The 25524-nt window shown below is 44.9% G+C and overlaps 2 protein-coding genes across 15 annotated transcripts in view; one reads left to right on the top strand and one right to left on the bottom strand.

Moving 5' to 3' along the window:
- The window catches only part of LOC135527748 (kinesin-like protein KIF3B), a 48484-nt gene extending 34036 nt beyond the window's left edge, over positions 1 to 14448 (top strand). For 5 of the 9 annotated variants that reach the window (XM_064956288.1, XM_064956285.1, XM_064956287.1 and 2 more), the window contains 8 exons: positions 2137 to 3655; positions 5095 to 5196; positions 5387 to 5509; positions 5724 to 5842; positions 6164 to 6280; positions 6455 to 6560; positions 6990 to 7189; positions 12589 to 14448. In XM_064956288.1, coding sequence (XP_064812360.1) covers positions 2234 to 3655; positions 5095 to 5196; positions 5387 to 5509; positions 5724 to 5842; positions 6164 to 6280; positions 6455 to 6560; positions 6990 to 7189; positions 12589 to 12709 — 2310 coding nt within the window. In that variant the 5' untranslated portion in view covers positions 2137 to 2233 and the 3' untranslated portion in view covers positions 12710 to 14448. The other 4 variants (XM_064956290.1, XM_064956289.1, XM_064956291.1 and 1 more) reach the window with 4 other exon arrangements.
- Positions 14449 to 18435: 3987 nt separating this feature from the next.
- Positions 18436 to 23071, bottom strand: LOC135527754 (protein-L-isoaspartate O-methyltransferase domain-containing protein 2-like). 6 transcript variants are annotated; one of them, XM_064956301.1, is made up of 6 exons: positions 22609 to 23071; positions 21339 to 21686; positions 20555 to 20657; positions 20218 to 20389; positions 19280 to 19403; positions 18436 to 19113 (listed from the first exon to the last, which is right to left on the bottom strand). In XM_064956301.1, the coding sequence occupies exons 2-6, from the start codon at positions 21643 to 21645 to the stop codon at positions 18677 to 18679; spliced, it is 1143 nt and encodes a 380-aa protein (XP_064812373.1). In that variant the 5' UTR covers positions 21646 to 21686; positions 22609 to 23071; the 3' UTR covers positions 18436 to 18676. The 6 variants fall into 6 exon arrangements, with proteins under 6 accessions (XP_064812373.1, XP_064812374.1, XP_064812375.1 ...); XM_064956302.1 differs by having other exon boundaries at positions 21339 to 21650; XM_064956303.1 differs by having other exon boundaries at positions 21339 to 21650; positions 22940 to 23071.
- Between the last annotated feature and the right edge of the window lie 2453 nt (positions 23072 to 25524).

The raw sequence follows: 25524 nt of genomic DNA, 5'->3' as shown, positions 1-25524 counted from the left end.
TAATGCACGTTCTCACTTTTTAGATGTTCAATTTCTATATGCATTTTTTTTATATATAAAAATATCCCAAGTTATATTGACACGATTTTGTAAAATACATTTGTTCCAATTTATTATGAGGAGAGGTCTTTAGCTGTTACATAACAAGACAAAAGACTCCGGTTGGCTGCGATGTTAAAAGCCATAACCGGCACCCCTCCATCCGGGACAGTTTCTGGGATGCAAAGGAACGGCTGCTCTAATGGCTGACTGGGTGGAAGCACTGGATTGACTGGTAACTAGCGGACAATGTTAGTGTTGTCGTGAATGTTGCATTATAGCTAGTGAACAATGTCACTGAGTTTCACCTTAATTGTGTGCTTGTTCTCGTAAACTGCACACGGAGATGCCTCCCATCATCAAACTGTCCTTTCCTGAGAAAGGATGTGTTCGTTTTTCGTTGCTAGGCCGTCCGATCGAGGGTTGTTAGGGGTGCTGTCCCGATTCTTTTGTAAACGAGTTGGCTAGCAAAATCACATTTTCTCATTTGTTTCCGGATGATGTGAACATGTTCTCCAATTTTGTTAGCTAGATATCTTAATGTTGCTATAATTGCCATAATTAGCATAACCGTAAATCTTTGACTATTTTTGTTATTTTAGCCTGTGCACAGCGATGAACTGGCTAGCTAGCTTGTTTCCGTCAATCAACTAACGTTAGCTAGCTAGCATTGGAAGTACCAGAGTTGATTATATTCCGACTCTTTCACTAGGGAGCACTGACCGATATCTATCAAGTTAGCTTGCCAATCTAATAACGTGACTTGGTGTGTGCCAATAACTAATGCTTTTTTTTAACTTAACGTTAACTACAGTAGCTAGTTTAGCTAACCTAATTATGTTGTTCTTGCCTAGTTAGTTTTATTAACCAGCTAGCTAGCAGTATCATTGAAAGGTCAAGCTGGTAGTTAGCTAAACGTCGCCGGCCAGCTGTGTTTTGTTAGCTTGCTAATTGTACTACATTGACAAAAGTATGTGGACACGCTTTCAAATAAGTGGATTCAGCTATTTCAGTTCCCGAGGGGCGCAGCGGTCTAAGGCACTGCATCTCAGTGCTAGAGGCGTCCCTGGCTTGATTCCAGGCTGTATCACAACCTGCTGTGATTGGGAGTCCCATAGGGCAGTGCACAATTTGCTCAGTGTCGTTATGGTTTAGCCGGGGTAGGCCGTCATTGTAAATTATGACCTTTTTCTTAACTGACTAGTTAAATAAAATAAAAAAACGTTGCTGGCTAGTGTATAAATCGAGCACAGCCATAGACAAACGTTGGTAGTGGACTGGTTTTACTGAAGAGCTCAGTGACTTTCAATGTGTCACCTTCATAGGATGCCACCTATCCAACAAGTCACTTTGTCAAATTTCTGCCCTGCTAGAGCTGCCCCGGTCAACTGTCAGTGCTGTTATTGTGAAGTGGAAATTTGGAGGAGCAACAACGGCTCAGCCTAAAAGTGGTAGGCCACACAAGCTAAAAAATAGCCTGTCCTCAGTTGCAACACTCACTACCAAGTTCTAAACTGCCTCTGGAAGCTAACTCCGCACAAGAACAATCCCTCTGTAGACAAAGCAAGGTCCATACAGCAAAGCAAGGTCCATGTTTGTCGAGATTGGTGTGGAAGAACTTGACTGGCCTGCACAGAGACCTGACCTCAACCCCACCGAACACCTTTGGAATTAATTGGAACACTGACTGCAAGCCAGGCCTAATCCCCCAACCAATCAGTGCCTGACCTCACAAATGGTCTTGCGGCTGAATGGAAGCACATCCTCGCGGCAATGTTCCAACATCTGGTGGAAAGCCTTCCCAGAAGTTTGGAGGCTGTTATAGTAGCAAAGGGGAGGCCAACTCCATATCCATTAATGACCATGATTTTGGAATGAGAAGTTCGACAAGCAGGTGTCCATGCACTCTTAGCCATGTTTTGTAGCTGCTAGCTATCTGTCTGAAAACGTTGTAGCCAGGAAGCAAGTTTGATGCACAGTGCAGAAAGTTCTTCATAATCACAAAAGAAAACATGAACTAATCGTGTTGGCAATAGCTATTTGAAAATAATCATATGTGTTTAAAAATATATATATATATATTTTTTTTTTTTACAGATTCTGATGTTGGCGTCTCTGATATTGTGAACTCTTGACTCTGTACAATACTTGAAGGAAAGAAACTCAAGGCCAGTTTGTCTGGGGACCAGTCACGATGTCTAAGACCAGAGAGTCGGTGAAGGTGGTGGTTCGCTGTCGACCCATGAATGAGAAGGAGCGGGCAGCTAACTTTGAGAGGGTGGTGCAGGTGGATGTGAAGCTGGGCCAGGTGGCCGTGCGAAACCCCCGGGGGGCTGCAGCCCACGAACACCCCAAGGTCTTTACATTTGACTCAGTGTACGACTGGAACTCCAAACAGTTGGATCTCTATGATGAAACCTTCAGGCCCCTGGTGGACTCTGTCTTACTTGGTTTCAATGGGACCATATTTGCGTACGGCCAGACGGGTACAGGAAAGACCTACACTATGGAGGGGGTGCGCAATGACCCAGAGAGAAGGGGTGTAATCCCCAATTCCTTTGAGCATGTCTTCACACACATCTCCCGCTCCCAGAACCAGCAGTACCTGGTGAGGGCCTCGTACCTGGAGATCTACCAGGAGGAGATCAGGGACCTGCTGTCCAAGGACCAGTCCGGCCGGCTGGAGCTGAAAGAGAGGCCAGACACAGGTGTATATGTCAAGGACCTCTCCTCCTTTGTCACTAAGAGTGTACGAGAAATAGAGCACGTCATGAACGTGGGGAACCAGAACCGCTCAGTGGGCTCCACCAATATGAATGAACACAGTTCCCGGTCACATGCCATTTTCGTCATTACCATCGAGTGCAGCGAGCTGGGCGTCGACGGAGAGAACCACATTCGAGTGGGCAAACTGAACCTGGTGGACCTGGCTGGCAGTGAGAGGCAGACCAAGACAGGAGCGCAAGGAGAGCGCCTGAAGGAAGCCACCAAGATTAACCTGTCGCTGTCAGCCTTGGGGAATGTCATCTCTGCCCTGGTGGATGGCAGGAGCACCCACATCCCCTACCGCGACTCCAAGCTCACCCGCCTGCTACAGGACTCCCTGGGGGGCAATGCCCACACAGTCATGGTGGCTAACATCGGACCAGCATCTTACAACGTGGAGGAGACACTGACCACATTACGCTACTCAAACCGGGCCAAGAACATTAAGAACAAGCCCCGCGTCAACGAGGACCCTAAAGATGCTCTGCTCAGAGAGTTCCAGGAAGAGATTGCTCGGCTCAAAGAACAGTTAGGGAAACGCTCAGGGAAGAAGAAGAGGAGGAGAAGGGGGTTTGGAGAAGCTGGGGATGAACTACAAGAGGACATAGAGGATGGAGAGACGGAGGAGGAGGATGATGATGATGATGGTGGTGTAGAACCATCTGATAAAGTGGGTGCAGATTATTGGCGTGTACAGCAGGAGAAGTTGGAGAGGGAGAGGAAGGCCATCATGGAGGATCACAGTCTGGTGGCGGAGGAGAAACAGAGGCTGTTAAAGGAGAAGGAGAGGAAGATGGACGCCCTGAAAAAGGAGCAGGAAGCAGGCGAGATGCTTACTGCCAAAGTCAAGGTGAGGAGACTACATTCTGGTCCGTTTCACCCCAACATTCTCTTTTTTTATTCTATACAGTACCCGGCAAACGTTTGGACACATCTACTCATTCAAGGGTTTTTCTTTATTTGTACGATTTTCTACATTGTAGAATAATAGTGGAGACCTCAAAACTATGGAATCATGTAGTAACCAACAAAGTGTTAAACAAATTCAATAAAATTATATTCAAAGTAGCCACCCTTTGCCTTGATGACAGCTTTGCACACTCTTGGCGTTCTCTCAACCAGCTTCATGAGGTAGTCTCCTAGAATGCATTTCAATTAACAGGTGTGCCTTGTTAAAAGTTCAATTGTGGAATTTATTTTTCCCTTATTGCATTTGAGTCAATCAGTTTTGTTGTGACAAGGTAGAGGTGGTATATAGAATATTGCCCTATTTGGTAAAAGACCAAGTCCATATTATGGCAAGAACAGTTCAAATAAGCAAAGAGAACCTACAGTCAATCATTACTTTAAGACATGGTCAGTCAATGGACAATTTCAAGAACTTTGAACGTTTCTTCAAGTGCAGTCGCAAAACCATCAAGCGCTATGAAGAAACTGTCTCTCATGAGGACCGCCACAGGAAAGGAAGACTCAGTTACCTCTGCTGCAGAGGATAAGTTCATTAGAGATGCCAGTCTCAGAAATTGTGTAAATTCTTCATAGTTCTCGTAACGGACACATCTCAACATCAACTGTTCAGAGGAGACTGCATGAATCAGGCCTTCATGGTCAAATTGCTGCAAAGAAACCACTACTAAAGGACACCAATAAGAAGAGACATGCTTGGGCCAAGAAACACGAGCAATGAACATTAGACCGGTGGAAATCGGTCCTTTGGTCTGATGAGTCCAAATTTTTGATTTTTGGTCCAACCGCCGTGTCTTTGAGATGCAGAGTAGGTGAATAGATGATCTCCGCTTGTGTGGTTCCCACAGCGAAGCATGGAGGAGGTGTGATGGTGTGGGTGTGTATGACCAGGAAGGAGAATGATGGAGTGCTGCATCAGATGACTTGACCTCCACAATCACCAGCCCTCAACCCAATTGAGATGCTTTGGGATGAGTTTGACTACAGCGTGAAGGAAAAGCAGCCAACAAGTGCTGGGCATATGTGGGGGAAAAGCATTCCAGGTGAAGCTGGTTGAGAGAATGCCAAGAGTGCGCAAATCTGTCATCAAGGCAAAGGGTGGCTACTTTGAAGAATGTGTAACACTTTTTGTTGTTGTTTACTACATGATTCCACGTATTAATTCATAGTTTGTCTTCACTATTATTCTACAATGTAGAAAATGGTTAAAATAACAAAAACCCTTGAATGAGTAGGTTTGTCCAAACTTTTCACTGCTATTTTGTGTGTTTCCATCACACCTCATATATATATATCCCACCTCATGATTGTGTCCTCACCCAGGCAATGGAGAGTAAGCTTCTGATGGGTGGGAAGAACATTGTGGACCACACCAATGAACAACAAAGGATCCTGGAACAGAAGAGACAGGAAATTGCTGAACAGGTGATATGTGTGTATGGATGGACTTTTATTGATGGAGACAATTGAACACTCAATAGACAATCTTAATAGTATTCATTTGCCATCTGATCGGAAGAGTTAAATGATTTATGTGAGTAGTGTTCTTTGTGGGATTACACATCATTGCCCTTAGTGTGTGTGTGTGTGTGTGTGTGTGTGTGTGTGTGTGTAGAAACGCAGAGAGAGGGAGATGAAACAGCAGGTGGAGAATCGTGACGAGGAGACCCTGGAGTTGAAGGAGACGTACAGCTCTCTACAACAGGAAGTAGACATCAAGACCAAGAAGCTGAAAAAGGTCGATCAGGAACTGTATCAAAATTGTACATTTGATTCCATAGAAAACTGTCCTTTTATGTTGTCAGTTTACTAGAGTTCAAATGAGATTGTTGCATATGCAACAATGTGTTCAGTTTTGCCTGGAACGTTTGTTTGTTTACACTGAAACTAATGGTGTTTTCGTCTCCTGTTGTGCTCGGTCTCATTATCCCTCTAATTTTTTTTTTCTCCAGCTGTTTGCGAAGCTGCAGGCAGTGAAAACAGAGATCTATGAGGTCCAGGAGCTGCACATCAAGGAGAGACAGGAGCTGGAGCAGACCCAGAACGAGTTGACCAGGGAGCTCAAACTCAAGTATGGAGCCCGTCAGGCCACCAACCATCTCTCATTTCACACACACTATTAAAATAATACAAATCAAAACATCTATGTAGTCTGTTTTAGTTGTTCCCCTCGGACAATGAGTACATTCCTGGAATAAACATGAGTGATTAGCTTTGACCTGGATTTTTCCTTGAACATCAGGAAGTAACAAGGAGAGTTGTTCTAGATGAGGTATTGTACTGTGGTTGGTTCTCCCCCGCCCCACGACTGCCTAGGCTTCCTCCTATTATCAATAATAGTATGCTCAGGCTGTTAAGAGGTCCCCCCCGACCTTGTTATTCTGTCTGCCAGGCATCTCATCATTGAGAATTTCATCCCCATGGAGGAGAAGAATAAGATTGTGAACAGGGCGTTCTTCGACGAGGAGGACGACCACTGGAAGATGCGTCCCATCACCCGCATAGAAGAGTATGTGCACATGGATTATGCAGTAGTAGTGAGACATACACATGGTCAAATATGCGTACAAAACATGCTGCAATAATGCCTACATGCACAGGGTTTGACCTAAGTGGTTGGCAAATCCCTCGTGTAGGAAGGAACACATACAAATTGAATGGCTGTCTTTTTGATAACCCTCAGTGACCAGCAGATGATGACCAGGCCAGTGTCAGCGGTGGGCTACAGAAGACCCCTGAGTCAGCACGCCCGCACGTCCATGGTGATGATGGCTGACGTCAGATATAAGGTATGATCTTCTTTATTCCCTCCGCTCTCCTCCCGTCCCTCTGCTCTTCCTCCCGTCCCTCTGCTCTTCCTCCTCTCCCTCTGCTCTTCCTCCCCTCCCTCTGCTCTTCCTCCCCTCCCTCTGCTCTCCTCCCCTCCCTCTGCTCTCCTCCCCTCCCTCTGCTCTCCTCCCTCTGCTCTCCCCCCCTCCCTCTGCTCTCCTCCCCTCCCTCTGCTCTCCTCCCCTCCCTCTGCTCTCCTCCCCTCCCTCTGCTCTCCTCCCCTCCCTCTGCTCTCCTCCCCTCCCTCTGCTCTCCTCCCCTCCCTCTGCTCTCTTCCCCTCCCTCTGCTCTCTTCCCCTCCCTCTGCTCTCTGTTCCTGGTGACTGTGACTCACGCCTGGTCCTCTGAGTGGTAGCAGTCCCCCCCCCCCCCTCTGTCTGTTTCCCCAGTCTGAGAATATCCTGATGCTGGAGATGGACCTGCCCGCTCGGACCACTATGGAGTATGAGGAGCCAGTCATAGCGCCCACGGTAGCAGCAGCGTTGGAGGATGCTCTGCGGGAAGAGGATGCGATCCAGGTGGATGCCTCCAGGTTCCACAGCAGCCTCGAGCCCGCCAGCACTGGGGCAGTCAAGAAACCAAAGTCTGGGTAAGGTTCTGTCCCATTCTGTACAAATCATCAAATTGTATTTGTCACAGGCTTTGTAAACAAGTGTAGACTAAAAGTGAAATGCTTACAAGGGGGGGGTGGGGGAATGAAATGTAAATGTAGAAATAGTAGAAAAAGGTAATATAAGCAATAAATACACAATGAGTAATGATCACTTGGCTATATACACAGGGTACCAGTCCTGAATGGATGTACAAGATAATTGAGGTAGATATGTACTTATATATACAAAAGTATGTGGACACCCCCTTCAAAATAGTGTATTTGGCTATTTCAGCCACAACCGTTGCTGACAGGTACATAAAATTGAGCACACAGCCATGCAATCTCCATAGACAAACATTGACTGTAGAATGGCCTTACTGAAGATCTGTGACTTTCAACGTGGCACTGTCATAGGATGCCACCTTTCCAACAAGTCAGTTTGTCAAATTTCTGCTAGACTGCCCACCTGAACTAAGTGCTGTGAAGTAGAAAGATCTAGGAGCAACAACGGCTCTGCCGCAAAGTGGTAGGCAACTCAAGCTCAAAGAATGGGACCGCCAAGTGCAACACTCACTACCAAGTTCCAAACTGCCTCTGGAAGCAACATCTGCACAAGAACTGTTCATCAGGAGCTTTATGAAATTGTTTTCAATGGCCGAGCAGCCACACACGAGCCTAAGATTACCATGCGCAATGCCAAGTGTCGACTGGAGTGGTGTAAAGCTCACCACCCGTTGGACTCTGGAGCAGTGGAAACGCGTTCTCTGGAGTGATGGCAGTCCCACTGACAAATCTGGGTTTGGCTAATACCAGGAGAATGCTACCTGCCCCAATGCATGGTTCCAACTGTAAAGTTTGGTGGAGGAGGAATAATGGTCTGGGGCTGTTTTTCATGGTTTGGGCTAGGCCACTTAGTTCCAGTGAAGGGAAATCTTCATGCTGCAGCATACAATGGCATTCAAGATTTATTCTGTGCTTCCAACATTGTGGCAACGGTTTGGGGAAGGCCCTTTCCTGTTTCAGCATGACATTGCCCCTGTGCACAAAGCGAGGTCCATACAGAAATCAATGGTCGATCGGTTTGGAAGAACTTGACTGGTCTGCACAGAGCGCTGACCTCCACCCCATCGAATACCTTTTGGGATGAATAGGAACGCTTACTGCGAGCCAGCCTTAATCGCCCAACATCAGTGCCCGACCACAGTAATGCTCTTGTGGCTGAATGGAAGGAAGTCTCCGCAGCAACTTCATATTTTTTTTTTTTTTTAATTTTACCTTTATTTAACCAGGGAAGTCAGTTAAGAACAAATTCTTATTTTCAATGACGGCCTGGGAACAGTGGGTTAACTGCCTGTTCAAGGGCAGAACGACAGATTTGTACCTTGTCAGCTCGGGGGTTTGAACTCACAACCTTTCGGTTACTAGTCCAACGCTCTAACCACTAGGCTACTGGTTTTGGAATGAGATGTTTGAAGAGCAGGTGTCTACATACTTTTACTAATGTAGTGAATGAAGTAACTAGGCAGCAGGAGAGATAATAAACAGTAACCACATCGTATGTGATGAGTCAAAAAGATTTGGTGCATAAAGGGTTAATGCAGATAACAACCAAATAACTACCCGGACTAACTATTGAAATCAAACTTTATTGGTCACATACGTGCATTCTTAGCAAGTGTTATTGTGGGTGTAGTGAAATGCTTGTGTTCCTAGCTCCAACAGTGCAGTAGTATCTTAATACACAAATGTAAAATAGAATAAAGAAATATATAAATATTAGGATGAGTAATGTCAGTGGCATTGACTAAAATACAGTATATACACATTAAATTATTAGAGCAGTATGGAAACATTATTAAAGTGACTAGTGTTCCATTATGGAAGTGGCCTTTGATTCCATGTCTATGTATATAGGGCAGCAGCCTCTAAGATGCAGGGTTGAGTAACTGAGTGGTAGCCGGCTCGTGGTGGCTATTTAAGTCTGATGGCCTTGAGATAGAAGCTGTTTTCAGTCTCTCTGTCCCAGCTTTGATTCACCTGTACTGACCTCGCCGTCTGGAGGATAGCGAGGTGAACAGGCAGCGGCTCGGGTGGTTGTTGTCCTTGATGATCTATTTTGCTTTCCTGTGACATCAGGTGCTGTAGGTGTCCTGGAGGGCAGGTAGTTTGCCCCCGGTGATGCGTTGTGCAGACCTCACTATCCTCTGGAGAGCCGTACGGTTGTGGGCGGAGCAGTTGCCGTACCAGGCGTTGATACAGGATGCTCTCAATTGTGCATCTGTAAAAGTTTCTGAGGGTCTTATGGGCCAAGATGAATTTCTTCAGCCTCCTGAGGTTGAAGAAGCACTGAGCCTTCTTCACCACACTGTCTGTGTAGGTGGACCATTTCAGATCGTCAATTACGTTTACACCGAGAAACTTGAAGCTTTCCACCTTCTCCACTGCGGTCCTGTTGAGTCAACGATCAGCTCCTTTGTTTTGTTGACGTTGAGGGAGAGGTTATTTTCCTGGCACCACTCCTCCATGGCCCTCACCTCCTCCCTATAGGCCGTCTCGTCATTATTGGTAATCAGGCCTACTACTGTTGTCGTCTTCAAAGTTGATGATTGAGTCGGAGGCGTGGCCATGCAGTCATGGGTGAACAGGGAGTACAGGAGGGGGTGGAGCATGCACCCTTATGGGGCCCCTGTGTTGAGGATCAGCAAAGTGGTGTTTCCTACTTTCACCAACTGGGGGCGGCCCGTCAGGAAGTCTAGGACCAAGTTGCACAGGGCGGGGTTCAGACCCAGGGCCTCGAGCTTAATGATGAGCTTTGAGGGTACTATGTTGTTGAAGGCTGAGCTATAGTCAATGAACAGCATTCCGACGTACAGTTGAAGTCGGAAGTTTACATACACCTTAGCCAACTACATTTAAACTCAGTTTTTCACAATTCCTGACATTTAATCCTAGTAAAAATGTCCTGTTTTAGGTCAGCTAGGCTCACCACTTTATTTTAAGAATGTGAAATGTTAGAATAATAGGAGTGATTTATTTATTTCAGCTTTTATTTCTTCAGCCGCACCAATGTCAGAGGAAACGGTGTACAGCTGGCGACCGAAGTCAGCTTGCAGCCGCACAGCCCCGCCACAAGGAGTTGCTAGAGCGCGATGATACAAGAAAATCCCAGCCGGCCAAACCCTCCCATAACCCGGACGATGCTGGGCAAATTGTGCGCCGTCTCATGGGTCTCCTGGTGATGGCTGACTGTGACACAGCCTGGGATCGAACCCGGGGCTGTAGTGAAGCCTCCAGCACTGCTGTGCCACTCGGAAGGCCCAGCTGCAGAGGGCCCATGCCAAATCTTTTCAGCCTCCTGACAACTGTTGGTGTGTGTGTGGACCATGATAATTCCTTAGTGATTAGGTGTTTTAATCCCAGGGTCCTGAGCTTGGAGAGGAATGGACAATGGTGTTGAGCTCAGCCTTCAATAAACAGCATTCCAACGTTGTATCATCTATGGATCTGTTGGGGCAGAATGCGAATTGGGAGTGGGTCCAGGCTGTGACCAGCCTTTCAAAGCTTTTCATGGCTCGAAATGTGAGTGCTACGCGGCGATAGTCATTTAGACCTGTTACCTTGGAGTTCTTGGGCACAGAGCCTTTGGTGGTCTGCTTGAATTAAGTATTACAGACTGAGTCAGGGAGATGTTGAAAATGTCAGTGAAGACACTTGCCAGCTGGTCAGTGCATTCTGAGTTCTGGTAATCCGGCTGGCCCTGCAGCCTTGTGAATGTTTAACGTGTTTAAAGGTCTTCCTCACATCAGCTACGGAGAGCGTGATCACACAGTTGTCCGGAACAGCTGGTTGCTTGCCACAGTGTTGGTTGCCTCAAAGCAAGGTATTTAGCTCGTCTGGTAGACTCGCGTCACTGGACAGCTCGCGGCTGGGTTTTCCTTTGTAATCCATGATGGTTTGCAAGCCCTGCCCCCTCTGAGCGTCCGAGCCGGTGTAATAGGTTTTGATCTTGGTCCCATATTTACATTTTGCCAGTTTGATGGTTCATTGGAGGGCGTAGAAGAATTTCTTAGAAGCGTCCGGATTAGTGTCCCGCTCTTTGAAAGGGGGAACTCTGGCCTTTAGCTCAGTGCGGATGTTGCCTGTAATCCATGGCTTCTGGTTGGGATATGTACGTCCGTTTTTTTTCCCCCCGCCTCTAGTTGCACAGGTGACATGCTGGTAGAAATTAGGTCAATGGTTTTCAGTTTCCCTGCATTAGTCACTGGCCACTAGGAGCGCCACCTCTGGGTGAGCATTTTCTTATGGCCCTATACCGCTCTTTGAGTGTGGTCTTAGTGGTGGTAAATGGACAGCTACAAAAAATAAAGAAACTCTCTTGGTAAATAATGTGGTGCGTGGGTCAGCTGTTTATTTAACTGCACCCACCCACAATTGCTAATAACCCATCCGCAACTGCCTGACTACATGTGAAAACCTAAGGCCCACACCAAACCCTATCGTGCTAATATAGAAAATGCACTGCAGGCTACAGTCAGTCGGTGGAACATATTTGATGGGGTGGAGAATATATTTTTTTTAATTTCCCAGATTTTTAAAATGTATTTTTTTTTTTTTTTAGATATGTTTCTGCTTGTAATTTCCAATATTTCTGTAGGCTATTTGTTAGTCAACTTGTCTATAATTAGATCCATGCAGCTTCTCTTCTGACATTATATGTTGACCTAGAAGACTAAATAAACCATTGCTCAACAGAATGTCATACATTTATAGAATGAATGCTTCAATCTAGTTGACATCTATAAAGTTTCTGTCATCTCCATTTGTGGAGCAAAGACGTTTAGGGACCGGGGATAAAAGACAATAATAGAAACAAATACTAATGTCCAAACGACATCAGTTTGACTGTTTGTATGGAAATAGAAAGCTGTGAAAATGACCCAATGTTTCTGAAAAAGAGTTCAGTTTGGGCCGAATGCTTATTTTATGTGGTTTAAATATAATCCATGTCTTTCACCTCCGACTCAATTGAAGTAGAAATCTTCGTTCTTAATCGAGGTTAGTGATCGCTGTTCTGATGTCCAGAAGCTCTTTTCTGTCATAAGAAATGATGACGGCAACATTATGTACAAAGAAAAGTCACGATCAGCGCAAAAACATAGCACAATTGGTCAGGAGCTATAAAATGGTCACTTCCCTCCAGTGCCATTCTGGGTTTTGTCCTTAGTTATTTCAGTAGGCGGGGTTTCTGCCTGTTTGTCACAGGTCTACTCGATACCACAGGGTTTATAAAGCAATAATCATAAGCAAATTTAGAAGCCATCCAATGATGTTTCCACATCGATGTTCCTTCACCCCCCCACACACAAAAAAATGTTCTCTTCTCTTCCAACCAGCCGACCTAAAACGGGTAAGAAGACTGGAACCCCTACCTCTCGCACCCCCAACTCTCCATACAGCCCCTCCAGCCCAGGACATCCTTTATACCCACAATCCCGCGGGCTTGTGCCCAAGTGATATCTCCACACACTTCCTGTTTTTGGACCCAAAATTGAGAAGACTGCTTTTTGTTTTGTTTTTCTACTGAGTCTTGCAGACTGATTTTGCAGTCTGCAAGGGAAAGTGACGGAGACTCCAGACTGATTCAAGCACTTTTTAAAAATTTATTTTTTTAAATATATTTTTCTTTTACCTGAGACCATAGCTCTTATCATTTTTTTGTTTTTTAAAGAGATTTGTATCTACCTTTCCAACCCACATGGTTACTGCAGTATAATACTATGCCATCTGTGCGTGATGTTCCAGAGACAAGCGTTGTTCTTAATGATAACAGATAAGGACGGCGTCCTCCAGACCAATCCTTTTTTGAGCTCTAGTTCCCTACTATGCATGTGTCCTCCTGGGCCCCTCCAAGGTCTACAGTGTGATGGGAGGAGACGTGGGACATGGGGGCTGGCATCGGAAAGGACAGATCTAAATGCTTTGCTGTGGGGGGGGGGGGGGGGGTTGTCTCTGTCCAGAAGTGTTTGTGGTTGTCAATGTCCCTACTTTAGGTTTACAAGCTGTTATCCAGGTCTGTCTGTACACAGTTGAGCTTTAAGTCTCTGTTCTCAATAAGTGGGGGAGTGTTTTGTTTGTACTGCTTGGTGAACTAACTGTACAGGCCGGAGGGTGAAGCACGCTGCAACACGTCTGTCACGTCACCGGTCGCTGCTGGAATCACTACATGCTGTTCTTCCTGGAGCACATGATGACAGGGATATGGAAGAGGGGAACTAGAGGTCAACACATCTATCAGGGTTCTGGGATGCCTTAAGATACTCCAGACTCTAGACCTACAGTGGCTAAAGGAGAGGCAGGGAGCTGTGTGTTGTCTCAACCTCATCTTTACCGACCTCCGATCTGACTCCGACTGTTCTGTTGTACCTTAGGTAGAACGTTTTATGTCAAGAGGCCTCAATCAAAATGGACTTGGTCTGAAAAAATGAAGGTAGCTTTCCTTGTATGTTTTGGATAAATATGTAGTCTTAATTCACTGTTTTTACACCTGCATCTGAGCGTTGCCCCCACTCCCTCTGCTACTGCAGGGTTATACTACCCTGTGATATGTGTATACTACGATATAGAAAGTCCTATATCACCTTTTGCAGTTGTAAAAAATGTAATACTGAAAAAGGTTAATTTTTTTCTTTTTTATACACATGTACACAATTTTAAATGTTTTCTTTGAAATAGAGTATTTTTGGATTTGTATAATTTTAAGTGCACTTTAATTTTCTGACACGGTACGTGCATTTCAAATGGCTTTAGTGTTTAAGTTTGTTTTAAGGTTGGATCAACTGTTGCGCAATGTTTTGTATGGGAAGGATGCGTTCTATCCTAAAATGTGATGTTCACTCAGATTCTGTGTGTTGACTTGTATGCATTTGGCATGAGATGCTAATCTTTATACAATGGTTAGCCTCTATTGTTTTTTTATTTTATACTTTTGACCATAAAGGTTAATTCAGCATGATTGAGAAAATTCTTACGTCACCAAGCCATAGAATTTGGCATCTAAAATGAATCCCTACATTTTTATCCTGTTGTCATATCACCGTATCTAAACTCTATGTATAAGATGATTCAGATATTGTTTTTGCCAAATGTAAAAAATTATGCAGATGCACTACTATCGGTGTGACTGGCAACGCAGAAGTCCTCAACTGTTCTTTTTGTAAAAAAAAAATTGTTTTAATAAAGATGACCTAATTACACATTGATCTATTTCAATTTAAATGAGTGAAACTGATGTGTGGTGGAGTTAAAGTGTGATCACATCCCAAACATTCCAACTTTTGCATAAAATGGACTTTAATTGACAGCAGTCAAAAGTACAGCTCAAATTCCAAAATAACGTCCGTAAACACTGAAAGTACAACACAAGTCAGAACTTAAGGAATGGTTCTACAGTATACAAGCAAACTGGGAAAGACCTTTTCTTGCTCATTCTACCACCGGATTGAAATATATACAAAAATCACAACGTGCTACGAGTCAGATGAACAAAACAACCTGCCTGGCCAAGGTAGTAGAGGACCACCACACAATATATAACTGAACAAGCAAAAAAAGAAAACGTTCACACGTCAACAAAATGGCATAAGTCAGAAATGAAAGGTTTCTTTTCTCTGCTGTTTTGACAGCACACAGTAGCTACATGCATTTCCTGTCCTGTCTTCTCACAGGTTTACAGCAGTGGCATGACACACTACATGGCCAAAAGTATGTGGACACCCACTCGTCAAACATCTCATTCAAAAATCATGGTCATTAATATGGAGTTGGTCCCCCCTTTGCTGCTATAACAGCCTCCACTCTTCTGGGAAGGCTTTCCACTAGATGTTGGAACATGACTGTGGGCACTTGCTTCCATTCAGCCACAAGCATTAGTGAGATGGGGCACTGATGTTGGGCGATTAGGCCTGGCCTCGCAGTCGGCGTTCCAATTCATCCCGAAAGTGTTCGATGGGGTTGAGGTCAGGGCTCTGTGCTGGCCAGTCAAGTGCTTCCACACCGAACTCTACAAACCATTTCTGTATGAACCTGGCTTTGTGCACGGGGGCATTGTCATGTGGTAACAGGAAAAGACCTTCCCCAAACTGCTGCCACAAAATTATCTAGAATGTAATTGTATGCTGTAGCGTTAAGATTTCCCTTCACTAGAACTAAGGGGCCTAACCCGAACCATATGAAACATCCCCAGACCATTATTCCTCATCCACCAAACTTGCCACTATACATTCGGGCAGGTAGTGCTCCAAACCCAGATTTGTCCACCGGACTGCCAGATGGTGAAGGGTGATTCATCCCTCCAGAGAACACGTTTCCACTGCTCCAGAGTCCAATGGTGGCATGGCATTGTGCATGGTGGTGATCTTAGGCTTGTGTGCGGCTGCATGGCCATGGAAACCCACTTCATGAAGCTCCCGATGAACAGTTCTTGTGTTGACGTTCCTTCCAGGGGCAGTTTGTAACTTGGTAGTGAGTGTTACACCCGGGAACAGACAACTTTTACACGCTTCAGCAGCACTCATCAGTCCCGTTCTGTGAGTTTGTGTGGCCTACCACTTCGCGGCTGAGCCGTTGTTGCTCCAGACATTTCCACTTCACAATAACAGCACTTACAGTTGACCGGGGCAGAAATTTGACGAACTGACTTGTTGGAAAGGTGACATCCTATGACGGTGACACAAATGTCAGCACTTCAGTAAGGCCATTCTACTGACTGTTTGTCTATGGAGATTGCATGGCCGTGTGCTTGACTTTATACACCTGTCAGCAACAGGTGTGGCTGAAATAGCCAAATCCACTAATTTGTAGGGGTGTCCACATACTTTTGTATATATAGTTTATGTAGGAGGAAAAAAAAACACGATCCTCTGTTAAACTAACTTTCTTTCACTATTGATTACAGAGTAAACCAAAAGACCAGCTTTGGATAAATGTACATGTCAGGTTTGGCGTTAATTTGATCTTAAATTAATTCAGAAGGTAATGTCAAATGTCAGAAGGTAATGTCAATTATTTTCCAGAATTGACTGAATTAAAAATGGAACTGAACCATTTTAGAGGGAAAAGTAAACATTTACAAATATAAGAGATTTTGAGCAGAATCCATCATAACAATGGAAGAAGCATGGTCAACCCTAGTCTGTCATGTTCAAACTGAAACGTCTGCTGGACATGATCACGGCATCATAATAGTGTCTCCTGCATTTATTCTCAAGAAAGTTAACTCAAAACAACACCTAATATCCACAGCCAGTCTGCTAACAAAATAGAGTCAAACAATAATATTGCTTTAAGTGTCTCTAAACCACAGGCGTCATGGGTCATCAGTGTCACAACACATCTCATCAACAGACAACCTCTACACCACCTCTTCAGAGGTCAAACATCTCTCTGGCTTCTGGACACTACTGAAATGACAAACTTTCTCCTCCACTCCTCCACTATCCCATCTTCTCCTTCCATTTATGAAGCACAAGGCTCGATAGCAATCTCAGATGGTTCTTCCAGTCTCTCGTAGTACAGTAGATGTGGACCAACGTGCTCTGGGACATGTGGCTGCAGGTGATGTCCAATAAGTAGAGTTTGGTCTTCCAACCAGATAACAGACACCTCCATAGGTCTAGGGCTCACTCAGCACAGAATATATGGATCCCATTCTCACACACAGCTTAAGAGGGAAACAACTTCTGTTGGGTTGAGTGAAAAAGTTCAATTACAAAGATCCTCCCTTCCCAACTATTCACATAATTGATCTGTTTGGCTGTCTAAACATCTACACCATTGAGAAAGCTAAGTTACTGAGTACCAGAGAGCCTAGAGACACCTTTCTATCCAAGGTGAAACCCTTCACATACTGGTCAAATATGTCCCCTGCTTACAGTGACAGGAAAGGAATTGAGTAACAAACAGTAACAGAGACCCAGTCAGGGGTCAGAAACAGAGACCCAGTCAGGGGTCAGAAACAGAGACCCAGTCAGTAACAGAGACCCAGTCAGTAACAGAGACCCAGTCAGTAACAGAGACCCAGTCAGTAACAGAGACCCAGTCAGGGGTCAGTAACAGAGACCCAGTCAGTAACAGAGACCCAATCAGGGGTCAGAAACAGAGACCCAGTCAGTGGTCAGAAACAGAGACCCAGTCAGTAACAGAGACCCAGTCAGTAACAGAGACCCAGTCAGTAACAGAGACCCAGTCAGTAACAGAGACCCAGTCAGTAACAGAGACCCAGTCAGGGGTCAGAAACAGAGACCCAGTCAGTAACAGAGACCCAGTCAGAAACAGAGACCCAGTCAGAAACAGAGACCCAGTCAGAAACAGAGACCCAGTCAGAAACAGAGACCCAGTCAGAAACAGAGACCCAGTCAGTAACAGAGACCCAGTCAGTAACAGAGACCCAGTCAGTAACAGAGACCCAGTCAGAAACAGAGACCCAGTCAGAAACAGAGACCCAGTCAGAAACAGAGACCCAGTCAGTAACAGAGACCCAGTCAGTAACAGAGACCCAGTCAGTAACAGAGACCCAGTCAGTAACAGAGACCCAGTCAGTAACAGAGACCCAGTCAGAAACAGAGACTCAGTCAGAAACAGAGACCCAGTCAGTAACAGAGACCCAGTCAGTAACAGAGACCCAGTCAGTAACAGAGACCCAGTCAGTAACAGAGACCCAGTCAGAAACAGAGACCCAGTCAGAAACAGAGACCCAGTCAGAAACAGAGACCCAGTCAGTAACAGAGACCCAGTCAGAAACAGAGACCCAGTCAGGGGTCAGTAACAGAGACCCAGTCAGTGGTCAGTAACAGAGACCCAGTCAGTGGTCAGTAACAGAGACCCAGTCAGAAACAGAGACCCAGTCAGAAACAGAGACCCAGTCAGAAACAGAGACCCAGTCAGAAACAGAGACCCAGTCAGAAACAGAGACCCAGTCAGAAACAGAGACCCAGTCAGGGGTCAGAAACAGAGACCCAGTCAGTAACAGAGACCCAGTCAGTAACAGAGACCCAGTCAGTAACAGAGACCCAGTCAGTAACAGAGACCCAGTCAGTAACAGAGACCCAGTCAGTAACAGAGACCCAGTCAGAAACAGAGACCCAGTCAGTAACAGAGACCCAGTCAGTAACAGAGACCCAGTCAGTAACAGAGACCCAGTCAGTAACAGAGACCCAGTCAGAAACAGAGACCCAGTCAGAAACAGAGACCCAGTCAGAAACAGAGACCCAGTCAGAAACAGAGACCCAGTCAGAAACAGAGACCCAGTCAGAAACAGAGACCCAGTCAGAAACAGAGACCCAGTCAGTAACAGAGACCCAATCAGGGGTCAGTAATAGAGACCCAGTCAGAAACAGAGACCCAGTCAGTAACAGAGACCCAGTCAGTAACAGAGACCCAGTCAGGGGTTGTTGGTTTCTGCTGGGTGCTACATCTGTGGAGAAGTCATTTCTCCCGGCAGTACAGCAGGTACATCTTCAGAGGCTCCGGGAGGGGCAAAACGAGAATCCTCTCTCTCAGGATGTTTATAGGTGGCTCTGCTGGGAGTACCTCCCCTGTCTCCTTTTCTGCTTCCTCTTCCCGGGCTGCCCTTCGCTGCCCATCCTCCTGCCCCCCATGGTTATTGTTGTTGTTGTCCAGGGGAGCAGGGGTGGGGTCAGCATTGTGTGCCAGTACTACAGAGGTGCAGTGGCGGCGTTGGTGAACTCGCCGTCGTTTAACACGCGGGCCGTACTTGTGGAGCCCACTGACCCCCAGGCCCCTGCCTCCTCCAAAAGAGCCCTGACCCCGTGGCTGACCCCCCCCGTTGTCCGTGGTCACTCTCAGGGTGTGGCGGATGGCTATACGAGCCAGCTCTTGCAGCGTCCGCACCTCAAACGTGGCTGTTCCGTGGGTCACCAGAGATCAGTAAGGAGAGAGAGTGAAGAGAACGTTAGTATGCTTTGGATGGTGATCAAAACGTCTGGGGGGTTTGTTTTTTTTCTATCGTTTTTCACTCATCTCTTTGGACTTTTACGTTAGAAAATCCCAAACTGACAAGGTACTCACGTAGTGGGACTGTCTTGGGTTCACCATTGGTGTTATGTTGGGGCAGTGCCAGTGGAGCGAAGGACACAGCAATGATCTTTTTGGTCTCCCAGCTGCTCTGGCCTGTACGCCTGATCTTGGTCAGCTAGGAAGAGTACATTAGGGCAGGGTTTCCCCAAACTTGGTCCTGCCCCCCCGGGTGCACGTTTTGTTTTTGCCCTAACACTACACATTCGATACAAATGATCAAAGCTGGATGATGAGATGGTTATTTGAACCAGCTGTGTAGTGTTAGGTCAAAAAACAAAACATGCACCCGGAGGGGGGTTGGGGGGGGGACAGGACCGTGTTTGGGAAGCCCTGCATTAGAGCACATTCTATTTGTGTAAGGGACATAATTACATGCATTTCAGTAGCTAGGTCTCCATCCTATTGGCTACAGATTTTCATGCATTATATTCTAAGATATGCATGAAAACATGCACATTTTCTCATCAGAGGGGTGTTTCCATCCAATGATGACGTATTGCAAATATATATATAAAAAAAAAAACTTTTGCCGTTCAATTCCCACGAAAAAAATAAAAATACAATGGGTTTCCTTCACATTTTCTTTAAGCTCATCACCGTGCACTTTGACCACGCTGTGAAGTTCATCACTTATTTCATCTAATAAACCGCTTTCCTGAGTCGTAGTGGGAGGACCACACAACATATCCTTGTGTGACTCCAAATGTACTCCAATTCGATGGTTATTATATCAATATTTGCACATAAAGGCACTTTCACAACCATTTATCGCATAGTACATTTTACAGACGAAAAGATCACACCACCTCTAGCGTATTTTATTTTGTCGACATTTTGCTGAGTTTTACCGACAAAATTGACATTTTCTATCCGACAAGTACAAGCATAAAAAGGTTGGATGGAAACCTAGTTAGTGTGAGTATACACACCTTCTCTTCCAGAGGCAGTACCAGAATACCCCCCACCTTCAGCAGGTTCTTCATGTATTCTTCATGGTCTCTCTGCACTCCCGCCCCACAGTACACCCTGTCATACTGCCTGCTCTCAGGGGGGATCTCCAGGCAGTTCCCCGCCACAAACGAAGGTTCGCAGAACTCAAACCTAAAAAAAAAACCACAAATACAGTATAAACAAAAAGACAAAAACAATCGATTTTACAGGCTACACACTCCCACCTGATATTCAACTAGCCACGATGTCTACTGACAAGAGAGAACTTCAAGGCTGATGTAGACTGGAAAGGCAATCAGAGGTAAAGAGTCTCACTTGTCAAAGCTTTCGCTGGTTTTGATGAAGTAGTCTAGCTTCTGATAGGCATACTCTATCACATCAGCATATAACTCCACCCCATGGTTCACACCAAATGGACCTGGAACCAGGATTACAACAGAAAAATAACAAACATCCACAATGCATTTCAATCAACTTTTCCAATCAGTTGGCCTGCTGATTTCCCCCTTTCCAATTCCAACAAGGCCCAGAGTGGTTGTACTGTCTGCTACAGTAACTCACCTAGGCCCAGAGTGGTTGTACTGTCTGCTACAGTAACTCACCCAGGCCCAGAGTGTTTATTTTACCAGGTAAGTTGACTGAGAACATATTCTCATTTACAGCAACAACCTGGGGAATAGTTGCAGGGGAGAGGAGGGGGGATGAATGACATGAATTGTAAGCTGGGGGATGATTAGGTGACAGTATGAGGGACAGCTTGGGAATTTAGCCAGGACACCGGAGTTAACACCCCTACGCTTACGATGAGTGCCATGGGATCTTTAGTGACCAGAGAGTCAGGACACACGTTTAACGTCCCATCAGAAAGACAGCACCCTACAGAGGGCAATGTCCCCAATCACTGCCCTGGGGTATTGGGATATTTTTTTTTTGACTCGAGGAAAGAGTGCCTCCTAATGGCCCTCCAACACCACTTCCAGCAGCATCTGGTCTCCCATCTAGGGACCGACCAGGACCAACCCTGCTTAGCTTCAGAACCAAGCCAGCAGTGGGATGCAAGGGTGGTATGCTGCTAGCTAAACCAGTTACAACAACTCACCCAGTATGAGTCCCACCATAGTGCTGAGGTACCCCGTCCCACTGCCCAGGTTGAGGAAGGACAGGCCAGGGTGCAGGTCCAGGGCCTCCATCACCTCAGAGTAGATACAGGGGGCTGATAGGTGGATGTTGCCGTGCCTCCAGGCCAGGTCCTTGTAGGCGCTGTCACGGTACTCCTCCAGGTAGTAGTCGGCCCGGTCGATGGCCCTGAAGGCCCGCTCCACCAGGTCTGAATGGATGTAGTGTGCCTCCTTCAGGTTGTCAATCAACTCGTCATTATCCTCGCCAGCGCTCACAGCTCCTCCCATCTTGACTGGCGAGAGAGAAGGGGAAAGTTCTGAGCCTTTATCTGAAGAACAGAAACAGGTTGTGTGCAATTGAATTGAAAGAGTTTGTTGCATTGCCACCACTTTAAAAAAACATCATCCTCCACTTCACATTTTAGAGTAAACAATCGCCATTTTTGCCTTCAAATGACATACTGAAAGTGCTCAGTGAAAAGATTTCCTCAGCACATTAGGTGTGAGTGCTGTTCCTGTGGCCTGCCCCTGCGAACAATGCCAATGGGGAGATGACAAGCCAAATGTTGAGTTGGCCTGCTGTGTCATAAAGCAATAGAAAACAAAGGAGCCTGGTCACTTTAATGATGCTTGGTTCCTTTGATGCCTAAAACAGCCATTGTGTTTGATTGCCAAATGACAAATTTATGCACAATAAATTATTTGAGAAAATCCTCGACGGTAGTGAATATTTCAGAATAACATTATGAATTTATTTTTCAACAGCGATTACAAATACACGACCAAAAGATGGCGCTGTGGGACTTGGACCTTTGCCTTGTGTTAAGAGAAAAGTACACTATTTCCTGTAAAAAAAACGCTGCGTTTTCTAACAAACCTTGAAAAACAACCACACCATGCTAAAAACAGCATATCATTTAGCAAGAAATGTCAAAATTACAATAACGTTACCCCACATGCATCCGATGACCTTTGCGAGACACGTTGCGGTTACTATTTGTGCGCAAGTTTACCCGATTTTGAGTCCAAAATATCCACAACAAATATGCAAACGTGTCAGATCATGTCAATTAAGTAGTTTAGTTAGCATCTAAATGGTTTTTAAGTGGTTGACACATTGGAAATCTGAAGAAAAGAAAAACCCAATCGTAATCGGAGTCTTCCACGCAGGCAGAACAAAGATTCGGGACTAACGTTAGGCAAGGTCGACAGACACACGCCAACATAACGTTAATTGGAAAATATAATTACCTAGAACTTGATAATCAAAATTGTCCGTGTTAAAATATCGACGGCCGCTACAAATCAGCTTGTTTTAAGGCTTTTGTTCGGTAGCGCTCAGATAGTTTACAGCTAGTGCTAGCTAGGCGCTAACGTTACAGCTTCTAAACCCAAAACGGTACAGCTTCTACCCCCAAGCCATAAAACTGCCGAACAATCAAATGGCTACCCAGACTATTTGCATTGACCCCCCTTTCAGTTTAAAAAAAATATTTTAGATTTTTGTACACTGCTGCTACTCGCTGTTTATTATCTATGCAGTCACTTTACCCCTACCGTCGTACATATGACCTCAACTAACCTGTACCGATAGCCTCGTTATTTTTATTGTGTTCATTTATTAAATGTTTTTCTTAACTATATTTTTCTTAAAACTGCATTGTTGGCTTATTAATGGACTGCCTGCTGTATTCGGAGCAGATGACAAACACCTTTTGATTTGAGATGTAAACGTTCAACCAGTCGACGCGCTTACGTCATACGTAAGAAAAAGCAATGTAGATTTGATTATCATTTTGATTGGCTATTGATTGATACAATAAAATAAATAATGGGCCTAAACATACAATATAGTAATTGAACAAGCCCAGCTGTAAATGTGCACCAAAGTGAATGTGGTGCAGGCTGCTAGATAAAATATGTTTACAGAATAGAATAGAAAAACTATGATTAAAAAAAAAATGTATAATCTTGATTAATATAGCACATCAATCTGTTGAATGCAAGCTTTATATTTATCTTTAGGATTAGGCTGGAGCTGGAATGTTGACATGAAGCTAGGGTTAAGGTTGAGGTTAGGGTTAAGGTTAGGGTTATGGTTGAGGTTAGGGTTAAGGTTAGGGTTGAGGTTAGGGTTAAGGTTAGGATTGAGGTTAGGGTTAAGGTTAGGGTTAGGGTTGAACCGGGATGTGGACATGAAGCTAGGGTTAGGGTTATGGTTGAGGTTAGGGTTAAGGTTAGGGTTAGGGTTGAACCGGGATGTGGACATGAAGCTAGGGTTTGGGTTAAGGTTAGGGTTAGGATTGAACTAGGATGTGGACATGAAGCTAAATGACGCAAATCATATTTTATCAGAGCTGAATTATGTATGCTGTCTGTTCTATTATAGTAGTCTAAAATAAATAGCATATAGTAATTTATATTTATATGTGTACACAGACAGCAACATGCCTTTTAAAAGGTTATAGTAGTTCATGCTTGTTCACGTTATAGAAAATAGGCTACTGGAGTCTGAGGAGATTTCACTGACAAAAATGTATTTTACTTTTATTTCACGAGACAGGTCAATTAATTAAGAACAAATTCTTATTTACAATAACGACCTGGTAAATATCTGACTCAACCATGCCATGTGACTGTGGCACACTATAGTCCAGCAGATGACAGTGGTCAACCATGTCATGTGACTGTGGCACACTATAGCCCAGCAGATGGCAGTGATCAACCATGTCATGTGACTGTGGCACACTATAGCCCAGCAGATGACAGTGATCAACCATGTCATGTGACTGGCACACTATAGCCCAGCAGATGGCAGTGGTCAACCATGTCATGTGACTGTGGCACACTATAGCCCAGCAGATGACAGTGGTCAACCATGTCATGTGACTGTGGCACACTATAGCCCAGCAGATGGCAGTGGTCAACCATGTCATGTGACTGTGGCACACTATAGCCCAGCAGATGACAGTGGTCAACAATGTCATGTGACTGTGGCACACTATAGCCCAGCAGATGGCAGTGATCAACCATGTCATGTGACTGTGGCACACTATAGCCCAGCAGATGGCAGTGATCAACCATGTCATGTGACTGTGGCACACTATAGCCCAGCAGATGGCAGTGGTCAACCATGTCATGTGACTGTGGCACACAATAGCCCAGCAGATGACAGTGGTCAACCATGTCATGTGACTGTGGCACACTATAGCCCAGCAGATGGCAGTGGTCAACCATGTCATGTGACATGCAGCCTGTCATCAAACACTGTCCTCCATTTTGGCAAACGACAAAACAAGAGAGACGTTTTTTCTTCTCTTCTCTTCCCTGGCAACCCATAGCCTACAGTGTATGACACACACACACACACACACACACACACACACACACACACACACACACACACACACCAATTAACGCAAGCGACCGATGCACTTGTCTATAATTCTTTATTAATGTTTTTCATAGATAACATGGTTGATACCCCCACAATAACTGACATCTCTTATCTTGTTTATAATACTGACACGGGAACATGGGAACATGTACACAAGTACACAAACACAGAGTCACAATTTCAGCCCAACTACAGAGTTAACCTCCAAAAGAAAACAGGAGACCCAGAGGCCGTACAGCCAAGGCCTGTCCTGCTTTACAAAATGGTAGCAAAAGAACAATCACCTCTACAAAAGTAACAAAAATCCTTACTATCTATCATTGTGGAAGTGCTTGCAATTTTGGAAGTTTGTAATTTTCAAAAGGGTATTTATAATATGAATGGCTAGAAAATCCCCAGTAAAAATAGCTCATCTCTGTAAAAATGGGCTAGCAGGACAACCCTTGGCTGTGCATTTAGTCACAAACTTTTTTTTTTCTCTCAAATTTTCTTTAATACAACAACAATAACATTGTTCCTTAATACAAATATGTACAGAGACTTCAACAAAAAAATGTTTTCTTCTTCAAAATAATGTCCTAAACACTAATGCATTATCTATTATAAAGGTTATGCTCATTTGGATATTTCCTTCACAGAAATCACCCATGCAGTTGGGTACCTGAATCTTCGTAATTAGATCACAGTTTCTTTACCATCATATCATATTGATGTTTTGTGTCTCTGTAACAACAAGAATGTGTCACCACGGTAACAGCAATAGCATCTTC

This window comes from Oncorhynchus masou, chromosome 33, assembly GCF_036934945.1.
Source record: "Oncorhynchus masou masou isolate Uvic2021 chromosome 33, UVic_Omas_1.1, whole genome shotgun sequence".
In the NCBI taxonomy this organism is placed as follows: Eukaryota; Metazoa; Chordata; class Actinopteri; order Salmoniformes; family Salmonidae; genus Oncorhynchus; species Oncorhynchus masou.
The sequence above is the reverse complement of the archived record's forward strand: the minus strand, read 5'-3'. Positions and strand labels throughout refer to the sequence as shown.